Source organism: Drosophila sechellia, chromosome 3L, assembly GCF_004382195.2.
Source record: "Drosophila sechellia strain sech25 chromosome 3L, ASM438219v1, whole genome shotgun sequence".
NCBI classification, from domain to species: Eukaryota; Metazoa; Arthropoda; class Insecta; order Diptera; family Drosophilidae; genus Drosophila; species Drosophila sechellia.
In genome coordinates this window covers 9850921-9873249 of record NC_045951.1, presented here as the reverse complement: position 1 = coordinate 9873249, position 22329 = coordinate 9850921, and the positions used below count along the sequence as shown (strand labels likewise).

At 42.5% G+C, this 22329-nt stretch overlaps 2 protein-coding genes across 4 annotated transcripts in view; both read right to left on the bottom strand.

The window, feature by feature from the left end:
• LOC6605131 (kin of IRRE-like protein 2) overlaps positions 1 to 22329 on the bottom strand; it is a 156437-nt gene that overhangs the window by 6529 nt on the left and 127579 nt on the right. The gene's annotated exons all lie outside the window — the stretch shown is intronic.
• On the bottom strand, positions 13874 to 17678 carry LOC116800924. Of its 3 annotated transcripts, none has more exons than XR_004361679.1 (3): positions 17168 to 17678; positions 16469 to 17114; positions 13874 to 14547 (listed from the first exon to the last, which is right to left on the bottom strand). XR_004361679.1 is itself a non-coding variant. In XM_032717581.1 (2 exons), the coding sequence occupies exons 1-2, from the start codon at positions 17417 to 17419 to the stop codon at positions 16929 to 16931; spliced, it is 438 nt and encodes a 145-aa protein (XP_032573472.1). In that variant the 5' UTR covers positions 17420 to 17678; the 3' UTR covers positions 16261 to 16928. The 3 variants fall into 3 exon arrangements, 1 of the variants encoding a protein (XP_032573472.1); XR_004361680.1 differs by lacking the exon at positions 13874 to 14547 and having other exon boundaries at positions 16260 to 17114; positions 17168 to 17432; positions 17517 to 17678; XM_032717581.1 differs by lacking the exon at positions 13874 to 14547 and having other exon boundaries at positions 16261 to 17114.

The window sequence follows — 22329 nt, the reverse complement described above, 5'->3', positions numbered from 1 at the left end:
TTCGCCGAGTTTAAAGGAGGCGAAACATTAGCTTAATCATCCGCCCAACCAGAAAGGACTGGCAGAAAAGCTTATGCGCCATTCACGCTTACCGCTAATCCTTGCCGCCGGAAAATGCTCGCTTTTCCGCCTTGGAGCGTCTCGGGTGCTCCATTAAAAATGCATTTATCATTTGGCGTTTTGAAAAAGCTTCCTTCCTTTCTTTCAGGCTGTCTGCCAGGAGACTGACACCTTGTATCAGGATGCTCATCCCTTCCATTCCCGGGCACTTTAAGATGTTTGTTTTTCCTTCTAGTGCATCTGTTCCTCGAAACCGAGCACAAATTGTACTTGGCTGCCGCCAGGAAAACGGGAAACTTTCCCTTATGGCCGACTCTAGTTTTTGGTCGAAAGTAAAAAGTGCCAACGCCATGCAACTTGGGGCCTGTTCGAGCGCTAAACTGTTACTTCCACATGCTGAACCCGGATCGGGGCTGGAATTTCGACTCAGGGGGTAAAACAGGTCGCCAATCCGGCTCCAGCTGGCCATCGATGTCGGGTTTTAGCTAAGCCTACAGCCGAGACAAAGGCATTCCCAGGGTGTTCATAAAAACCATGTCTGCCTCTCCTTTCCCGGCCAGTTAACTAGGTCAGGCATGCACTTGACAAAAGTTGGAAAACTCAGTATTTAGCTGAGAAAATGGCTTATAAAATTATAAAAAAAAGTTTTACTAATACCAATTATTGAAGAAAAAAAAGTTCTAGTTCTAGTTCTGCAAATAACTTTTACAGAGGCAATTAATGAGGTATATTTAATAGATCTATATTAGCACACAAAAATTGTTAACCAAAAATGCAATAATATCTGCAATATTTTTAAGGACTTTTTTTCAAAATATTTTTGTACTTGCGGAATTTAATTCTTTATAATGTTTTTCAATTCATTTTGGCTGTGTATTCACACACAAATATTGTAAGCCAGCGGAAAGGCCAGGTGAAAGTTGCCGCCACATGGTCAGGTGAGTGAGAGTGAGAGCTGGAGGTTCCCCATTCATGATTAGCTGCAATGCAGCGTCTGCATAAATTTCATTAGATTTTAGCCTGGCTCACGTTCGATATTCCGTCCAGTAGCGTCCCTTCTTGTTGCCACTGTCTATAACATATCAATTGGCCTTCAATACTGGCCCACAATGGGTGGAGGCAGGGGATCTAAATCGAGGGACGAAAGCATCTGAGGCACATACTCGTAAATGGCTTCCTAATGAAGTCGTAAAGTGCCCGGCGGTGGCAACTAGATGTCCGCCATTAAACACACCTTGAGCCACGGCCAAAGCCTCTGCGAAGTATGCTAATAAACGTAAACCGAGCTCCATTACCAAGGGAAGTTGAAGTCATAAAAATAAAAATAACCGAGAACCGAATGATGAGTGCCAGGAGCGATTTCCAGCGGCTTCGCAGAGCCCAGAGGCAATTCCCGATGAGCTGATAAGCTCAAAAGCGGCGCGAGAAGTGGCAACTCAACTTTTCCGAGCAACTATAAATGCAAATTCCGAGAAAGTTCAGATGAAGCAGTTGTCTAGCAATTTGAGGAAATGGGTTTCAGGGTCGTCCTTAATGTCTGACAGGTACAAGATTTTTACCTCATAGATCAACTCTGAGATTTATCCCTTTTATTGAAAAATTACAGAAATTATAATGTGCCTTGCTGATATTATTTTAATATATTCCATATTAAGTATAAAATCAATACTCAAAATTTATCTTAAGAAAGATTTTAAGAATTTAATTCCTTCTTTTTTGTTTTTAATATTTCCATACATATACATAAGTATATATTTTTAGTTTCCCAAAAGCCTTTTTGTTTAAATTCCCTGCCAGCCAAACATTAATTTTCTAATGGCTTGACCAATATATTTTGTAAACATTTCTATGGCATGTGGGAGAACCAGATTCGTTAAAAATGTAGGCCAAAAATGCTAAAAGCCTCGTTGCTTTAGCACTTTCGCCCAATAAACTCTATCCCACCTTTTAGAGCCGTGGCTCAGGGGCATAAAAAGCAAAGACTTTCAAGTGGCATTTACCTTTTGGGGCGGGACACCATATTCCACAAGGTGCATCTGTGTGTGTGTGTGTTGTGAGTGCGACTGTTGTGGCACACACAAAGACAGAGAAAGATAGAGACAAAAGAAAAAGTGCGGTCAAAGGCATAATGCAAAAGGAAACCGCGAAAACCCAACACACCCATACACTCATACCGGCACTCAAAACACATATTGAACATGCGAGCAAGCTTTACGTGCTGACAATGATAATGACTTTGGTCCTTGGACGGAGGAGAAGAAAAGCAGGGAAGAAAAGCGGAAGTGTCTCCGTGGGAAGTGCATCGAAAACGCTTTACACGCTAATGCACCATTATCATGCGTCCCGTAAATCTTCACTTGCATCTAAGGACTGGAAAAGCTTTAATAGATATTTATTCGAGGGGTTCATGACGGGTCCAAACATTTGCTCTAGATTCCAGATCCTTGGCCATAACTTTGATAAATAGTTGGCCGGAAAAGGGATGGCGAAAACTTAAAGTTCAAGTGCTTAAACGGAAACGGAAAAGTGAAAAGTGAAAAGCGGGTGGTGAATGGTGAACCAACGAAAAACAAATTGTGGCGAAACAAAAACGGCAAACTACATGAACAATTTGGCATGCAATGCGAGAGGAAAACGACCAAAAATAAAAAAAGGGACACCGTCTGGTGTTTTTTTATTCAGTCCAGCTTGTTGAATTTTTTTCAGCTTTTTTCTGTTTGCTGGCTTTCAGGAAGCCTTAAAAACGAGCAGCGCTTCAAATTTATGTGCTGCGGAAGTGGTGACTTTTAGTTTTTCCCTCGCCAGGTGTCAGACATGCGAATGGAAAGTGCTCGAAATGAAGGTAACCAGTTAAACGGCAGCCAAGCAAAATCCACCAGCTGCCATCTGGGAATGGAAAAGTCGATTTCCCGCTCTCCATCATCCAACCCGCCAAACTCTTATGCATTTCAATCAAATGAAGTCGCATAAAATAATGGAATGGCAGTGCACTGGAGAGTACTAATCGGATTGGCATTGCCAGGGAGGGGTTTTCATGCCCCGCGGCTAATGAACATCATTCAGCCATTCAATCGGTGTGGCGCTTTTAATTAACTATCTCCAGTATCAGCTGGTGCAAGAAAAACACGTGTTCAACACTCCGGTTGGCACTAAGAGGTAGTTAGCTTTTATGATACTGTTCGTGAACAGCATCCACTTTGCAAGGGAAAACTCTCTGGGAAACTCCCCCTCATTGGCACTGCAGCTGGTCGGTTAATGACCCGAACGCCACTCGATTGGCCATTAAATACCAATCCTAAACAAGCCATAAAGTTTATGCAGAAATAAAATTAAATTAAACGAGCACCAGCAACAGCGGGCTGTCCTAATCAAGTTGTTTATCCCCATAAAGGGGAAGCGGAAGTGGGGATTGCGATAATGAAGAGCATTGCATCATCTAGCTTCCATTTTTTTCCACTTTTACCTGCTGATGAAAATGCCTGGAACTGACATTTTTACTATCATTTTCTATTCTATGGGACAAAGTATTTATACTGAACGAAAAATTTGAAATGTGAACATATAACTATAATAAAGAAAATTTCCTTTATATCGTGTAATAGTTTTCCAAAATTTGTAACCAAAATTATAAAAATTTTGTATCACTTTTACATTGCACTATAATTGTTTATATGTTTTTGCGCAGTGTCTTTCGGTATTTTTCCTGGCTGTTATGCAGGTAATTGCACCGCCATCGATACATCCTGCCAAGCCCGCCAAGGACCTCGGGTTTGGTTCGTCACAGGAAATTGGCAGAAATTCCATTCGGACGGAGTTGTTTGAATTTTGCATGGCCAGCTGGAACCCGGCGAATCGTTGTATGGCATTTATGGCCAGGTTTCGGATAACCATGGACAAACAAGATGCGTTAAATGTGCGATTTTGAGTGGCGGTGCCCCGTAAAAAGGCAGCGAAACAGTTCCATGAGCGAGCCCAAGGACGAGTGCTTCTTGTTGTTGCGACCCGCCTGGCATCCGACGGATCGGAAGCGGTAGATTGGCTGTCCACAACCCGGAGGCCGGGCGTAGTTGCAGGTCAGCAGGAACTGGGTCAGGTTCTTGACCACGTAGCGCAGTCGGGCGCAGTCCACGTGCGAGTTGCCCTCGATGGCCATGGCCGCAAAGTGGCGGTGTGCTCTGGCCGGTGGAGAATGGAGTTGGTTAAGGACGCTTTTAATCTCAAAGGAGGCCTCATAATGGAGTTAAGCGTACTGGGCAACTTCCTTTTGCTTATTCTCATCACAAGGTCATCATTTCAGACTCTACCCAATCGGTTCTTACGGCAATGGTCAACTTTTCCATATTGACTTGACAAAGAGTTCATTTAATTGACACTGTAAAAATCACAATACAAAATTGTATCGATGGAAATGGTAATACAACACTTTTATTCCATTTAATTCGAAAGCTAACGTTCCACATTCGTTCCTTCCTCTTCCTTATTTATTTTTCCAGGTGACTACCATGTTTTTAAATAGACTGGTTGCAACGCTGTTACGCAACCTTTAATTGTCACTGACATAGCAAAAAAGGGCGTGGAAAGAGACGGCGGCAGCTCTTAGGAAAGAGACAGCGATAGGATTTGCCACTTCCCATTGTCAGTCAGTGGGCCACAAAATTGGCCGCGAAAAGTTGTAGCAAACATTCTGTTACCAAAAATGGCTGTCATCATCGTTGTCGCGTTTAACAGCTGAGTGCCTTTAGACTGAAGCTCACTTTCGTTGGCTCTTACACTGAAAGAAAGGAGTGTGGAACGGAGTACATTATATTTCTACGAAATAATAAGGGTACATCAAATTTTCCACCGATGCCCATTTCATTTGAACTCGTTTAGCTCATTGAGGGTAAGCCTAAATACTTAAAACGCCTTATTAATATCCATGTTATTACTCAAGTACAGACAAACTACGTTTGCTGGTTAATGTTTCCAGTGAAATGGATGTCAATGACATTCGCATTAGAGCACATTAAATGTTCTTTGGGGGTAACCACACTCACAGAGGCTTTCCCAAAAACACAACTCCCCCTCCCCCCCTGCGAACCTTCATAAAATCCAGCATGAGAGGCCTAATAACTCAATATCGCTCAATTGATTACGGCCGAAAGACGCTTTTGCGGGTTTGCCAGCTGAGTCGCCTTAGTCGCTAATTGTCTGACAACTGGGGCCGAGGTTGATTTGCGTGTAATTGGCTCGACAGTGAACTTCCCGGGAACTTAAGGCCGACTTAATTAGGCCACCAAAGCAGGGACTTAAAGCCGCCACCTCTTGGCCTTCAAGGCGAACATGGCCCGTATTACGGGCCATCACTCATTCCATACAACTGAAAATATAATCCGCGCGTGCACATGTCAAGTGGGCAACTCTGGACGTCTGTCTTGTTTAGTAGGTTGTAAATTTTAATGCAAAGGAGCAGCATTTTTTGTGATTTATCGCTTTGGGCCCGGGGCCAGTCCCGAATCTATGTGAAAAGGGCATGCATTAAACAGGAGACAGGGAGCCACCGGCAGCAGCCTCTGGCCGGAAGTCCTTCAGCCAGGACTCCTAGATGTGGCCAGCACGCGTTGGGCAGCACCTGTTGCCTCCGCCTTCGCCTCCGCCCCTCCTCCACCTTCTCCTTTTAACCTCCTTTTCGGCCACAAAGTCAGTTTGTTTTGCGGAAATTTATGGTCCCGAACGTGGTGGTTGTGCTGGCCAAGGCAAATACAATTTTTCTGGCCCCTCCTCGTGTCTATAATTTATTTTTAATAGAGAGACAACTTTCTTGGGCCGGCTGGCCCATAAATTTGTGTGCGGCAGCAATCAAAGGAACCAGAAGTCGGGGATCAGCAGTGGAATTATGCATGCGTTTTGCATTTTAGATGTCATTATCGGTGGAACAGTGGCCTTTGTGTTTCTGTTGAGTATCTGGGCATATATCCTCTGATATCTGGACAATACATCTGTGTGCATTTCCTGCGCCGCTGCTCGCCTGTCAGAAATTTGCAATTGAATAATCAAATTGAATGGCCACAATGCTCGAGTGTGTGTGTGTGCGAGTGTGTGGTTATCTGAGTTGATTTATTGGCCAGGCCAAAGTCGCAGCCGGGTTTGGGCTATAACTCAAAGCGAGCTACTTGGACCACAAATATTTGCTAATAAAAACGGGGCGTGGCCGGTGGTGGCTAAGGGCGCTTGAGGTTTTCGGGAATCTCTTCAGATGCAGAACCGTGTCAAAGGATTGGCAATTGCCAGCCATCAATATGCGCATAAAGTTCAATATTTCCGCGCAACGTCCCCGAATCCTGCTAACAATAATCCCAAACCCTAATTTTATGAAAATCTCGTCAAAGTACTCGGCTCTCTCTTTTCAATCCACCCATCCCCCGACACAGACTTTTGCACAACTCAACAGCTTAGGTTGGGAAAATCCTGTGCCCGAGACTTTTCCGCCTTGTAATGGGGTGGGGGTGAAAACTTTTTAAGCGCCAGCGTGAAAAACTTGTCCGTGTCTTGCATGCGAAGGAAAATGTGTCAAACTCAAAGTCCCTGCTTTCGGTTCGCAATCGTAAACATGAAAAGGAATTCGGCGCATTGCGCCTTCTTATCGCTTCGTATTTAAGTTAATTAAGTTGTTACACTCCTGATCTAACACACAAATCGCAAAACAAACGCAATGTCTGTCGGGGGAACTTCACTTTTCTATGCCTTCGAAGGTCGTAAAGCATTTCCCATTTTCCGATTTTCCGACAAAGCCGAAGGGCAGCGGCCAAAACTAGAACTTATTCATTTGCATTGCGTCAACTCATAAAAAATGAATGTCCTGCTTAAAAGTACGAACTGCGAATGACCTTTATTGAAAGCGAAAAGTACTCTAAATAATTCATGAGATGTTTACACAGCGGGTTTTTCTTCCAGTTTAGGTTCCTCTCAGGTAATGTAAAACCATGTTCAAAGTAGCAAATAATTAATTCACCATATCATTCAATATTGCTGAAACTTATTTGCATGTTGACAAAATATTATTTAAAATTATTTATTTAAGATATTGCAAAAGTTTTTCATATATGGCAAGAAGTCGTGTGTTATTTTTAATTGGAGTAATTTATTTAGTTTTTCACAAAGTTAATAAACAATATGATTTTAATCTTTTAATATTTCGATTTTTGCATCCTTTCCACTTTTAAAATTGCTTAATAAACTGGTCAGAGCTATTTGGTTAATGTTTATATGATTAGCTACTATGTAATCAATACTTAACTATATAATTTTGTATAAATACCAACTTTATAGGGCTTACCTTTTGAATTAAAAGCTTATATCTTATTATAATATGATAGAATTCATTTAAATAAAAATATGGAAATCTTAAAAAAAATGTTTGCATTGCTGACAAGAAAAAACTGTATGCTCTGCTTAAAATGTTAAACAAGCTTTTTGCCAAAAGAGTCAGGATCACCGCAGACCATCTTTCCCCAGGGTATAATTATGCCAACTTTTATTATGTAGAAACGTGTGTCCATACAAGTTTTTTAATTCTTTCGAGTCCGCGCATTTTTTAAAGCCGCTCGGAAATATGCAAAAATTGTGTGTACGTGTGTGGGTGTTTATATTTTCCTTTTGCATTTTGCTGCAGCCAGTAGCGCTATGATGGTGTTGGTGAGCATTGTGTTCACACATAAATTTTAGGCAAACACAGGCAGCCAAACCAACACACACACACGCATGCCATAACATTCGCTGGTTTATTTGGGTGAAGGCCACGAGGAAAAAAAAGGGAAAGTAGAGGAAATACCCAAAGGCAGCCGCCACAACGCGCAAATCTGAGAATTAAATGCAATTTAGTGCAGCAAAGTGGCAGCCCGCAACAACACAAAACAAACTGACACAATCACATTTGGTTGCATGGGCAGAAATGCTGAAAATGCGAGTAACAACTTTTCCACTTCTCCCAGGCATTCGAATCATGGCTGAAATACGCATTCGAAATTACCCAATCATTTCTGGCATAACATGTCAATTTGTATTGGCCAAAGGTCGGGGTGGAAGAAGGTAGAAAAATGTTGGGAAAATGGCGAAAGAGGCCAGAGCGTTTTTAGCCAACTTGGAGCGACAAGTAAACAAAATGCCCCAGCTTAGATGCCACTTACGAATGCCATTAGGCCCGGTTCAAATGCAAACTAAGGCAAAACATGAGCAGCAACAAAGAGGAACTGCCATATCGAATCCAATGCCAAGGCAAATGTGCTGTAAGCCTGCGGATTTCTATAACAATGTTGAATTTCTGAACACGGCATTTGATGTTGTTTCCACATTTGAATGTTAAGTGGCCGCTTTGTCAAGGCTCAGACCCAGGATTTTGCGAACCCTTCCTGCCAGCGTAATCTTGCTCCATCCGTCTTCATCTCTATCTCTCACTCGCAATCAAATCGGAGGGGAATCAGTCTAAATCGGGGAAAGAAGTACAAATTGAAAATGCAAATCTCTGGCACAGCTCAAAAGTGCAAAACAAACAGCCAACTGGTCGAGAAACAAATACAACAACAACGGCAAGGAGGATGATTTAAGGACGAGCTGAAAGTGCATAAATTGTTGCATACTTCGCAGCGCCGTAATAATTGCAAAGCGCTTGTAAGCACCTGGCTAAAACTTCTTGGCAAGAGTTTTCGCCCTCGCTGATGAGCTGTGCAAATTTGTTGGACCAGCTTCGGTGCTAATTGGTTAAATAAGATGTTTTCATTTTGCCAGCTTAAGCCAATGAATATTGCGTATACGCCGGGGGTAGCAAAGTGAAACGTTTCAGTATCTGAAGATTAGGAAAAGTGCTAATAACACATTTCTGCTAGGTTAATTACTTCTTTTAAGCCGGATTACTTACGACTTATGCGTTGTGTATTGCTTAGAGTGTCTATTATTGAAATTGTGTTTAGCTAGAGCAGACAAATTATTATTCATGATAAAATTTAATGTAAAATTCCTATAATATTGCCGATATTCAACATATTTTTAAACCTTAGTATCTCTTTTATGAAATTGTCTACCAGTGACTTAATTTGCTTACCATCCAAAAGCCTTGGAAAAACACTTCCGATAATATATTTATATTGGCTAATGAGAAAATGTCCAACCATTTGAATTCGCTAGCAAAGCAGCCCGAAATCAGAAGCTTATATTTTTCAAGTGACCGCTGTAATTGTAAATTTATTACAGTCTGCTCCAGTGATTCCTTGGCTTTTACAATGTCCGAAAACCCATGGTCTTTATTTTGCCTCAACTTCCTTTGTGGCTTTTGTGTGCGGCTACATTTTTATTGCCTCTTCATCGGCTTTGTTTGTTTTGCCTGCGACTTTAATGCTGCCTAATCTTTGCCGTTTACCAAAAACGGTGCCCCAAGGAGCGCTAGGCAAATGAATTGCATTATGATTGCCAGACCACAAAGGATCCGGGCTAAAATGGGGTGGGGCTTTGGGTGGTGTGGTGCGGATGCTAGTGGCACAGGACTCTTAGTTAGGTGTGTCCCGGCAAGTGTGCACCGTAAATTCCAAGAAAATATTGTCATCTTTAAGCCAAACCAAAGAAAGTTTGCTCACTTCTGGGACCAGGCTAAAACTTTCACTGCGTTCTAGCAATTGATATGGAGCACTTTCGAAAAACGTGCATCTTTAATCCATTAGAACTGTATTTAAATCATTCGTAATTTTTTAAAATGAAGGCAAGCCTAATGAATAATTTGTATTACCTTGCTTACGCTTATAAATTTAAGATAAGTTATAAGTGCATTATGAAGAACGCTTTTTCATATCAATTTAAGCGTTTTCATCCCCAAAGTATAACAAAGTCAGAATGAAACTACAGTTATATTATCATATAGTCGTATAAGCTGAAACTAAAATAAGGTTAATTAAGTGCACTTGCTAAGTCTTAAAAATGGCCACTTGTTCAGCACTAAGCCTCTTAAGCTGTACACAACTTTGCCCGCAAATAAATGATGGTGCCATAGCTCCAAAAATACGCAAACGTGTCGCACCCAAAAAGTGGGTCATCTTAAAGTGGATGAAGCGTTGGGGAATCGGTTTCGGGAACCACTCGCCATATGCAGCACCCATGCACATTGGTGCCGTCGGTTATTAGCCAGCATTGTTTTGGCCACGTTGTCGCCGTTGTTGTTGCGGCCATGTTATCGCCGGCTGGCCGTGTTGTTTATAATGTGGCCAGAAAGGACCAGAAGGACCCGGCGTGGTCGGCTTGGTTGGGCCAAAACGGCTTACCAACTGCTTACGGCCTGCGGGCAGGCTATTAGTTATTTTATGGCCCCTCGATGATATCGGTGGTGGCCCCGGCAGCGACTTCAATGCATAATTTTGCACTCAATTATAATGGAAGCAACCCGGATGGGTGGCCAAATGGGGTATAGCTCTGGCGTTGGGGTAATGAAGTGCTCGATCCGTAACTTTGACGTCTCGAGGACCAAGATGCCGGAGAAGAGTTTGTCATGGCAGGAAATTATCATTAATTACACGCAATCAATAGATCAATCTGAAGATGACTGCAGTGTGCAGTATAGAACACCACCTCATCGAGTGGGTCAAGTGTGTGTCTATAACAAGTGTGGGTCAAGTGTGTGCATATTAACAAACATTTCCACCACGCCTTATTGCCACCCCAGCGAAATAATGATGATGATGTTGCATCGAAGTTGCAACTCCAAAGGCAGCAGCAACTTTTCGCTCGTCTGATTGAAACTTTTTCGATTTCGTGCTCATAACGGACACAACTTTGTGGGGAATTAGCATAATTATTGCACCATAAAACGGTTATATGCCATTGGCAAAATGGCTGCAAAATCCCTTTTCTTCCTGCCTCGCAAAATGTAAATTTGTAGCTCTCTGGATTGATTCGCACCTCCAGTGGGATTTATTTCAAATCCGCTCCAAGTAATTTCTTGCTCTTTTAATGTTTGGCCACGAAAAATGTTCACTGCAATTTTATTGCTTGCCCCAAGTTGGGCGAAAAGTTTTCGGCTGACATATTAGAGTTGCATCCGCAAAAACCTCAGCCGCAACTGCTAAGCAGCAGGACTTTGAGACATCCCTCCCCTGACTTTCTATTCTCCCGACCCATCGTTTTGTTGCAACCGAAACGATGGGCTAAATTTCCTCCAACCGAAATTGTCAGTCTTGCTCTTATAAGTACATAAGCCTGGCCAGGAGCATCTGTGTCCTGTAAGTCTGCCACTACATCTGTGTGCATGGGTGTTGATGCACTGGAACAAGCGATATCTTCAAATTATTCATAAGTAGGTTATAAGGCATAAAAGTTTGCTCTAAAGGAATAGTCTAGGGAGAGACAGCTAATTACAGCTTATTATTCGTTCCGTGCTGGGATAATATTCCAACTCCCATTTCCGTGCAGTGTGACAACACTCGAGCATTCATTCTCATAGATTTTAGCGCATCTGGCTGGCCCTTTTTTATAGCATTAGGACATGGACTGCCGTTCAAGTGTCTGCGGCCAGTTGGGACACTTTTATTGCACAGCATGCGACCAGAAGATAGTTTGCGGTGGATTTGGTGGCCGAGTGGTGCCGAAAAGGATATGCCATGAAAATGGAGACACTTTTATGGACTGGAAGGCTGGGTGCTGCCGGGAGCGGATGGCTAAGAGGCCAGTCGTTTTGTGTATAACCAAAATGGCCAAAAACCAAAACACAAGAAACCCCGAAACCATGTGCTGAATAGTTAAGCATGTGGGGCAACTGGAATGTGAGATGAATATCCGTTTGGTGCTTGGGATGCTGGGATGTGGGGTGGCAGTGGGAGGCGATGGGGCCGCGAGTTACATAAATGTCGCTCACAGCTTGACCTTGAGCCACCGAGAGTCATCCGGATTTGTAGCTGCGAGTGGCCACTAGTCCGGGGTCTTGACAATCCGATTGCCAAGCAGGGCAGCGCCGGAATCCATCAACAAACCATAAACTATGGGCGAGACTCTGCAGACAAGTGATGGATAAATGTTGGCAAATAAAGAAATAGTTAAGCTTTCTGGCCAAGAGAGATAGGAAACGAAAGCTGAGGGGGAAAAGCACTTGACTTGGCTGAGATTGTTGTAGTAAAACTGAGAAAGATGGAAATGTAAATTGAATCACTTGAAGCAATTTCCATGATAATACGAAACAGTTTCAGTCGTACTAAAAGGCACAGTGTTTTCCAAAAGCTAGCTTAAATGGGAAAATATTTGTTTGGTAAATTTAATTAACGAGGAAAAATTAAAACTCATTGTTTAAGCCCAGAATTCAGAACTACGATACACAACACGTCCACTGTAAAATATAATGAAGGCAATCAAATGCAGGGCTTTTTGCGGCACCTATGATTAAATTCACCGGGTCGGAGTCACTCGCTTAATCGCTTTTCCAGCCTTAAGACCGAATCAAATACACCCGGCCACGCCCATCCCCCTACCATTGCGAAAAGACCTCAAGGACACACTGAGGGTGAATCCGGGAAAATGGCAAGTGAAATAGCCGGACGGATTCATTCGGTGGCAGTGGCAGTTGCAGATGCACTTGCCACTGGGGCAAACTGAAAATCTCTGGCGCATGTTTTAAGCTAAACTACTTGGATTTTAAAATAAATTGAGGTCAACTAAGAGACAGTGTGGAATGCTGATTTTGTTGCTGGCGGCCGTTTTGTTCCTTGACTGTTTTGCGCTTTTAGTGCAGTTGGCCGGAATCGTAAAACGAAATTCGGCGTACATAATGGTAATTGCGTGTTTTTTTCCACTCTAATTACGAGTTATATGCTCGCGCACACACTGACACAATGCGCACATGCAAGCACACACATCCGTTCGGAGAAAGCGGGGAAAGCAGAGAAAGCGCCGCAAGAAATGCCAACCTAAATTTCCGGCCCTCTCGTAGTCGCCGTCGCACTGGCATAAAAATGGGAATTAAAAGAAAAATGCATATAAAGTGTTGCATTTGCAGTTGCTCCTGCTGCCGCTTCGGTTGCTCCTTGTTCTTCGGCTCTTTTCACACTCGTCTCGACCCTTCGCCGCTAATTAAAAACAGCACATAGTGTCATTAAAGCCAAAAGTTCGCATCGTATGCCGGCCTTCCTTTTTTCCGGGTCAGGATAAGAGACAGAACCAGGAAGAAGAAGGCGGCGGCAGAAGGGGCGTGGCTGGGGAATGGAGGACACTAGTGGCCCTGCATATGCGCTATTTGTACAGAGATTATCTCATTATGTTTGCGGTTTTAGTCGCACTGCCACTTTTTGGCCATAGGCTGCACAACATTGCGTATAATTAATTACGTAATGAGCACGCCTGCCAGACACAAATCCACCAGCGAAGAAAGAGAAGGCACATGGGGGCGCGACAGAGACGGAGCACACTTGGCAGCTGCTTGAGGCCACTGCAGTGGAAAGTGGAAATCTCTGTCTGAACTCGCACTCAACGCCCACGACTCATTGTCCTTTTTTGGTTAGTCCTCGGGGAGCCTCTTTTCTGCCCGAGCCACAGTGAAACTTCGGTAACTCCAACGAGCACTTGTTTACTGCAAGTTCCAGTTGAGATATTTGCTCTTCACTTATTTTTGGGTAAGTTGGGTAAATAAATTCAAGCAGATTTTGGGGGAAAAACAAGTAAGTAAGTGAAGTTATATGGTTACGCTTAAGCATATTCATTGAAATAAAATGTAAATTAATTTAAAAAATATATATTTTATTAGTTTGTTTAATTATTTATTTCAAGCATTACACTATACTTCATACGATTTTCTTTAAATTTAATACCTTAGATTATCTTTAACAACAAAATCATTTATGTAATAACAATAAAGTAACATACAGAACATCTAGAAACAGTTAAGGCTGAAATCGTGTAAAGCCACTTTTTTCATTATTTTTATGTTACTTGTTATTGGCGTATTTTGTACTTTTGTTTGCCAAGAGCTTATCACGCCGCCATTAAAAATTGTTTGCCTTTCCTTTATGCTCAACAAACACGACGAACGATTTACACAATTGCAAACATATTTGACAGCGACAACAACTGAAAAAAAAACTGCGAAAATATTTATGGATGGATAAATTTGCTGTGTACTCAATTGGCAAACGTCGCACTGGGTATAATGAATTCTCCAGAAGGTATGCGACTGCTGAAATATCAGTCAAAAATATGTTCGTATGAAATCATAAATGAAAATTCATTGATTAAGTTAAGGAGAGCAGAAGTCGTGTGCATATATATTTCTACTGGGTATCCTAGGGTAGAAATGCGTGAACCATATTACCAATTCCATTGCACTATTTGCAGAATGACAAAATAATTACAAACATACAGAAATTTTATCCAGCTGCGTTTATGGTTTGCATGCATGCAGCGATTGAGTGGCACAAAGGTACGAAGAGTCCATAAAAAATGCATCAGCATTGAACAGGGTGATCAACCGGATCCGGTTACCAATGGGAGCTGAAATGATGTAGGTAGATATTTTAAAAATGCTTTCAGCAGATCAAAGTTAATAAATCATATTGCCGAATTCATATATTCAGAAGAAGTCACAGAAGAGGCCACCCTGCACTGCTTTTGCATCTCCCCTTATCATCCACGTTCATATTCAGTCATTAAGATATATGTTCACTTATATTGAAATTAAATCGCATGTGTGTCAATATTTGTGCACCCACATTCACACTACTCGAATGCGCGAATAAATAAGAGCAAAATATTTTATAGCAAATGAATTAATTTCAGTAGTTTGCATTGCACTCACTTTTAATTTCCCCTCACGCTCTCGACTCTCCCTCCCTCCCCTGGGATCTTTTTGGACAAATTCAATGCAAAATTGTGCAGATTGCAGATTTATTCAATGTGCTGCTGCGTTTTTTTTTTTTTTTTTTGCTGTTGCACAACAAACATAATTACAATTTAATGCAGTTGTTAAACAGAAAGGTTCGAGAAATCCGCATATATGGCAGCCAGTACACACACATTCAGCGAACGTTGACTTAAGCCGTGGCAAACAATTCAGGCGTAAGCTTACGCGTAATTGCAAATAAGCATCTTTATATTCGGTTTAATCCTGCACACTATTATATAAATTATTTTACATACCGCCACAGCAGCGGTTGAGAAAACCACGACCTACATTACACCGTGGTGTGCTAGCCACCGCAGAAAGGAATTCCCGCCCCTCGAGCGGAAAACAAAAAATAAAATCCAGAAACCTCCCAGACCACCGAGACCGAGCCTGACAATAGTTTATGGCACAAGTGTTAAATATTTTTGTTTGGCACGCCAATGCTTCGAGCGGAACTCACAGGACCTCCCATCCCACGCCCCATCTTCAGTTCCCTTCCCTTTCCTGCCCGCTGGAAAAAAAAAGAAAACTCAATGCCTGGGCTTCGGCTACAATTACAGCGGAGTTGGCATCACATAAATGTTGGAATTATTAAATACGAGCCATCGCCTGGCCATCGATTGGCCCTATCGATCTAACAGTGTTTCTCGGTCGGAATTCGCCAACAGCTTAGTTCAGTTTACAATAAATAACCAGGCCGTAATGCTCGGCGGGTTGTGGAGGGGCCATAAATTAGAGGCCCTCCAAATTGTAGGCACTTTAAATGCCCCGAAGGATTTGACGGCAGGCGCCTTCCATTTAATTCAATTTATCCAAGTTCTTACTCTTTCCAACTATTTGCAACTTTGCACACAACAAGCGCGCGATGGCAAAGGAAAAGTGAGGAAAAAGGTAAGCCAAATTATAATGCTTAACCTTTAAGCCTGCCTCGGATTGCGTGCTAAGTTCTCTTGGTTACTTAACTTGGCCGAGTTCTTCTGGCCCGGGGCTCTGTTCCCTTTGCCAGCGGTATTATTATTATGTTGTTCGCAGCGAGTGCAACAAGGAGCAGTGGGCGTGGCCGGTGCGGCCCAAGTCGCTTTTCGGGCAGCAAAATGAGGCATCGATGCCTAAGTCGGCTCAGACAGGCTCTGGGGATGTCTAGGATTAGCGGTGAAAGGATAATAGGCGGCTCTTCTGCTTGGTAAGCATCAATTTTCACTGCTCTGTATCACTCATTCCATCTAAAGGTCGAAAGTTCTGATCAAGTTAAGGGTAACGAGCATAATTAAAAATTAAAGGATATCTTTAAAACTACATATTGAGATTTTTTGAAGATTACTATCTAACCGAGGTAAACTGGGTAATTTATAACAAATTTACCAGGCAATTAATGAAATTAAATTTAAATTTATAGATTACCATAATAGTTAATTGTGCATTAAAGCGTATCACATTTCTCCCATTTACATGAATAAATCCAATTTTTTCTACCACATTTTAGTGTTAGCACTTCTGCCCCCATTTTCCCATCACCATCCTTCCACTAACCCATTCTGGCTCCAATCCACCGGCATTGGCTCTTCCACCATCATATTAACATTAGCATATTTTTGATCGCTCGGGCGGGTCTTCGAGACTTCGGGGCGTGGCAGTGTATTCCATGGTCGAGGTCAGAGCAGCTTCCTGCCGCCACATCCCCTGGCACTTCATGCTCCACGGTTGTTTGCACCTCTCCTTGATTTCCTTTTTTCCGTTCCGCCGGATTCGCGGCATTGCAGCCGTTGGCCATTGGCTTAAGCCGTCCCAGCTGTTAACGACCTCTGCTAGTTGCGGCTCGTTTGGCGGATAACTCCAGTCTGGCCAAGTGGGGCGCAAAACCAAGTAATGGCGCCCGAACAGGGACGCTGAACTGCAATTGCAAGGCGAAGTTTATGAAAATGACTCCGAATGCCGAGTTGCCAAAGGGGCGGTCGTTGGGATGAGTGTGTATATAAGTTTCCTAAATTTATTACAATTCGCGCGCAAACTGAAAGCTATAATTTTCGAGCGGTTTCTGGCGACCACGCCTCGAATGTCGAATGTCGATTTTTGATATTTGCGTTTCGCACGCAACACGATTTAAACTTTTCCCACTCCACTGCACTCCACTCCATTCCGCTCCGCTCCACTCCACAACTTCGTTTCGTTTCGCCAGCTAAAAATATCCATAAATCAATTTGAGTTGATTCCAAGTTCTGCCAGCAGTACCGCCCACGCTCCATGCCGCCGAGTGTCTCGTCTAAATTGAAGGCTGGGCGGGCACAGGATGTCCTGGCATAAGTTTGCATAAATTTCGCAGACAGTCCTTGGCTCGATTCCGGATTGAAAGAGGCTTTTGCCGGCCTTGGATGTTAGCTTGATTAATATTTTGTCCACCTGCCCGGTGCTCAAGTGCCCAAGTGCTCCAGAGCACTTGATGCATACGGTGGCCACTGTGCAGTGCGGCAGGCGCAACTTCATCAGTGTCGCCGGGCTGTCAAAAGATTTAACACTTTAATGAGGTTTTGTGCAGTGCTCACATCTGTGGGCGAGTTCGACTGTCCGTCCACATGTGTACTTATTGTATTTATTATTCGCTCTGCGGTCTTGCTCCAGTCGCGTCCTTCGTCCCGGTTAACCAGCCATCCATCGACCCATCCCATCCAGCCAGGCACATGTTCATCCTTCTTCAGCTCATTCGATGTCCGTTGTTCGTTGTCGACTGTCATCCGTCGTCCGTCGTCGCATGTCAATGCTGCTGGCCATTGTTGACAATGGGATTTATATTTCAACAGTCTCGTCGGATTCGCTCACATATATATACATATATATATGCATTTGTATAGAGCGGAGCACATGGCAAGTTTTGCCATTAACATATTGATTTTTATAGCTCGCAAATTTACGAGCTTCTGCCTTGCGTGGGCTCCTTTTTTCTGCTGACGTGCATAAAAGGTTTTAAAAGTAACGCCATTAATTTCTGGAATGTTTCAGGAAATACTTCAACATAAATTTGGTAAAGTTTAGGGGCGAATATATCAAATGCTCTTTCCCGGCACTTTTATGATTGAGGGAAGAAGTTGCCTAAGTGAATTTCTTAATCAGAAATGCTTCCAATTTGCCCGTTCATTATTATTGATAGTTATCTGAAAGTTGCTAGTTAATGGTCATATCAAAAATCACTTAGCAGTGCTACTGCAATTTTCAATTTCTCCAATTTGTCTGCTGTTTCATTTCGCATTTAAGAGTATTATCCTTTTCGTAGATTTCAGTCAATTTTACACTAAGCGAAAAGGCAAATTTGTCCAATGAAATGCGCCGTCCGATATGCAAATCAGGCATATTATTTACGGTCGCAATACGAGACCAATAAACAAGCAAATAGTTTGATAGCTAACCAGAAACAACAACAGCTATAATAAATCCAAATAGATAAGTTTACTCAGGCACAATCACTTATGTTTGTGCGTCTGTTGCTGGACAAGTAAATATTGATATTTTGATTTCAAATTGAGTGAAGAGTGAAAGCCAATGGGGAAACGCTTGCAGAAACCATGTTATTATCAATTCAAAAGTGAAAGATAACTTTCGATTTCTCCCTCGCCCATCGAAGCCAACAAATCATTTTAAGCGAACACATTAGCTTTTGATGATGGGGCTTTGATTAGCTATTAGGATTTTAATTAGAAAAACTACAGCAACCGCAAAAACCAACTCACATTTTGGGTGTCTCGAACGAGGTTTACTTAAGCAAATATTTGCCAGCAATTATTTGCGATAAACGGTTGCCTGCGGACTTCGCTCGGTTTATTTGGCTCTTAAATAAATTACTGGGGAAGGCCCTTCACAGTTTTGGGATGATAAACACGTTCAAATCGTTGGGAGCCGCATAAAACCTGTACAATTACTTATAAATTTAAAGCATTTATAACATGCTTAATGAATTTCCAGCGAGGCGAAGACGAGATTCCTCCGCAGGACTCTGTGCTCCATCCTTCTTGCTCCTTGCTGGCTGTCTGGCTGGCTGGTTGCCTGCTTGGTAATGTTTTCCTTGAATTATGATGCTTTTAAAACGTAATTTATTTTTTTAAATAAACACTGAGCGCGCTGCCTTCGCCGTTTTGCTTTCTCTTAGCTTCTGATTTTGGCTCTTCTGCTGTGCGGCTGAGAATCTGAAATGAATTTAATTTAATTTTATTATTTCAGTCAAAATTGCTTCGACTGCTGCATCTTGTCGCTGATTATTGAGCTGAGCTCATAATTATGTTTATTTTTATTATGCGCCGTCTTTTATTGGTTCATAATTTGTGAGTGCCGCTTTAGTGGATAAAGTCTATGGCACACAAAGGAAATCCACCGTAAACTTAACAAAGTGAAATTTGTTTAATATTTGCAAGGAACTCCTTAAAACACTAACAAGCAATTACTCATAGTCCTTACAGACTCCACAGCATTTTGGGTTTTGTTCTTACATAGCGTCTGCAAAATCGATACCCTAGCAATTTATTGATATGGTCATTACAGGCTAAAGTTGGCAACATCTTCACATTGAAGGGGCTGGCTAGAAATTGCATTTGGCTGGGAAACAAAACTCTTAGCAATCAAATTGGGCAAACATCAAGGCGGGCGAGCCAGAACGCAAGACGTAGTTGTCGTACTTCAAAAACTCAAGTCGTGCATATTTATCAAAACATATTCGATATATGGAGAGGAAATGGGAAAAAATTGCACGTGCATGCAAGAGCAAACACGAAGAAATTGTTGGCACTGAAGTCCTTATACACACATGAAAAATAAGAGAGAACCAGGACCAGGACGAAGGATACGCCGTTCGCTCTCCATCTGCAGTTGACGTTGTTGGCGCTTCAGAAATGTGTAAAATATTTTTGCCATCACAGAATATGGCACGCGGAAAGGGCAACCAACAATATTTATTATGGAAAATAGGCGAGAAGGCGTACCTCTGCCGCTCCTACTACCCATTGAGCATTGATTAATGCTCTCCATGCAGACAACATGGCGTACAACATGTGGCAATGAGATATAAATCGAAGGCAGCGCATTAATGGCCTACTATTAAACTAATCGCTTTTGTTGCCCAGCGACTGGCAATTATCCTGCGCTCACTCCCCTCATTTCACCAAATCAAGTCATAAAACAAAACAAGGGGAAACAGCAAAAAGAAAGAGAAAAAGCAAAAAGTCCTGCCAAATGTCGATCCTGGCTGAAGGAAAATGGCAGGACGAAAGTCCGGGACTAAAGCAATTTTACACCTGTCAGCAAATAAAACGTTGATACACAAATAGAAAAATCCGTCTAAGTAGCAAAATTATTGTTGAAAGCACAATGCGTTCTGGAAAATAAAAAAAAAGGGACAGTCGCAAAGAGGACTCAACGAAATCCCTTTTGCTGTCGTTGTTTAAGACAAATACCGCGCAGCAACAAAAGGCCAACTCATTGTTGTTGCTGTTGAGCCACCTTTCTGCCACGCCCCCATTCGTCTCGCATCCCCGGCCGCCCACTTCTAACGCTCTTTTTTTCTACCGCTCCTTTGTGCTAAATAAACATTTATAAAAACAGCCAAAAGTTTTTATTCGCTGATGCTGCTTCTGTTGCCACTTTTTGGACCTTTTTTCCGCCCGTCCCTCGATTTTGGCAGGGAATTTCATTTTGAATTTCAACCGAACATTTCACGCGACTTTGACGCATGGCAAAGTTTATTTCTATATAAATTTATACGCTAGCCGAGAACAGGCATATTTAATAAGTGGGTGAGTTGGTCTCCGGCAAATATCAGCACACGAAGTATGCCATATGATTATCGTTATCCTTTGGGGGTAGCATAAAAAATATATGTGGTGATTTAGCTAGAAGAGACTTTCCCTAACCACTTGTTATGCAGTTGTAATGAAAAGTCTTAAATATGTTTAGACTATTTATAATGTTCAGTATTAGACCAGTATTCAGTATTAAGACTCATATTATTCGGATAAATAAATTAAAATTATTTTTTAACACATATCTTGTAAGGACATCCCTGGACCACCATTACCGCACATTAAACATTTATTTCCGGTTTGCTCAGTGTGCTATTTGGAAATTGTTGCAGGCGCTGAAGTTGTACGAATGCGTGGGCTGTCAATTTGATGGGTCCGGAATGGAATGGAATATCTGAACACCAGCTATACGATATATAAAGCCATAAACTGCCGCAAGTCAAACATCTTGGCGAGAGATCTGTGTCGTCCTGGAAATGATAAGACTGTGCAAGCAGTGGCGATGGCAATTGCAATAGCTATGCACCACAAACTATGGCCACACAAGTCAAAAGTCCGTGGAACAGTAGTTATGGCCAAAGTCGGGTGATGGATGGCAGCTGCATTGTTTGCTCTAAGACTTGCCCGATGACTTGGCACTGATAATGGCTTATGAATGCCAGGCAATTGCGTCATGTAAACGAGCATGGTGGGCGTGGTGGCCAGACGCATGACGCCCATTTTACAACCGCCCTTCGGCCTTTAACATGTGCCGCCCTTCGTCGTCGTGGGAGGGCCACGCCCACTGTGTGTTGCTGCAACGTTGTCGACTGCAGCAAGCTGCAAGGCGTTGAACAACATGACGCGCTGCTTGCTTCTGCCACTGTGCCGCCGCATGCCAGCATGCACTGCGAGAAAAGGGTAGTTCATTCACATTTTTTTTGTTAGAAATTAACAAGCTTACTGTAACTTTTTTTGCTGTTTGTATGCACTGTAATTCCAGTGTAGTTGGCATACCGCCTTTGATGAGCCCGGGCCAACGGCATCAGACGAGCTATCAATGTTGTTGTTTGTGGCCCTGCAAGTGTGTGTCACTGTGTGTGTACTTTGCCAAGTTGATGTCTAATTTAACGCTATCGTAAAGTTGCCAGCGTTTGCTTTCCCACTCACTCACATCGCTAACTTACTCACTCTTTCAGCTGTTACTTCTATGGCATAAGGTTGTATATGTTGTAATTCATTAGGGCTCCCAGCAAAAAGTTTTAGCTCTAAGCTTTTTTAGATAACCAGCTAGACAATGAACTCATTACTACGTCTTCGAATCACCTACAGGTTGGAATTAATCCAAAATAATTTGAATAAATATCTGCGTTTCTAGAAAATTTTTTGAAACGATATTGTCGAGCACAGGGTATCTGTTAGCCGAGCAAACTTCTCTTGTCCGTCGCTCTCGTTCAGTGCTGTCAATGTGTCAGGCAGCCCAAAATCGAGACTCGTTCGGGAAATGGTGAAAAACACATGTAACTGCAAATCGTTATCGTCATCGCCGGTATTGTTGTTGCCACTGGTTTTTCCCCACTCACACACTCTCACAGTAACACACACACAGACAGAGGCAGACATTGTTTCGGTAGT

What these genes read in the sequence shown, in the direction of transcription:
- LOC116800924 (XM_032717581.1), bottom strand. Translation starts at nt 17,419, where the DNA reads ATGAAGTTGCGCCTGCCGCACTGCACAGTGGCCACCGTATGCATCAAG. An exon ending in GGCGGCATGGAGCGTGGGCG is followed by an intron (nt 17,115 to 17,167) that starts GTACTGCTGGCA and finishes GGATATTTTTAG; the next exon opens with CTGGCGAAACGAAACGAAGT.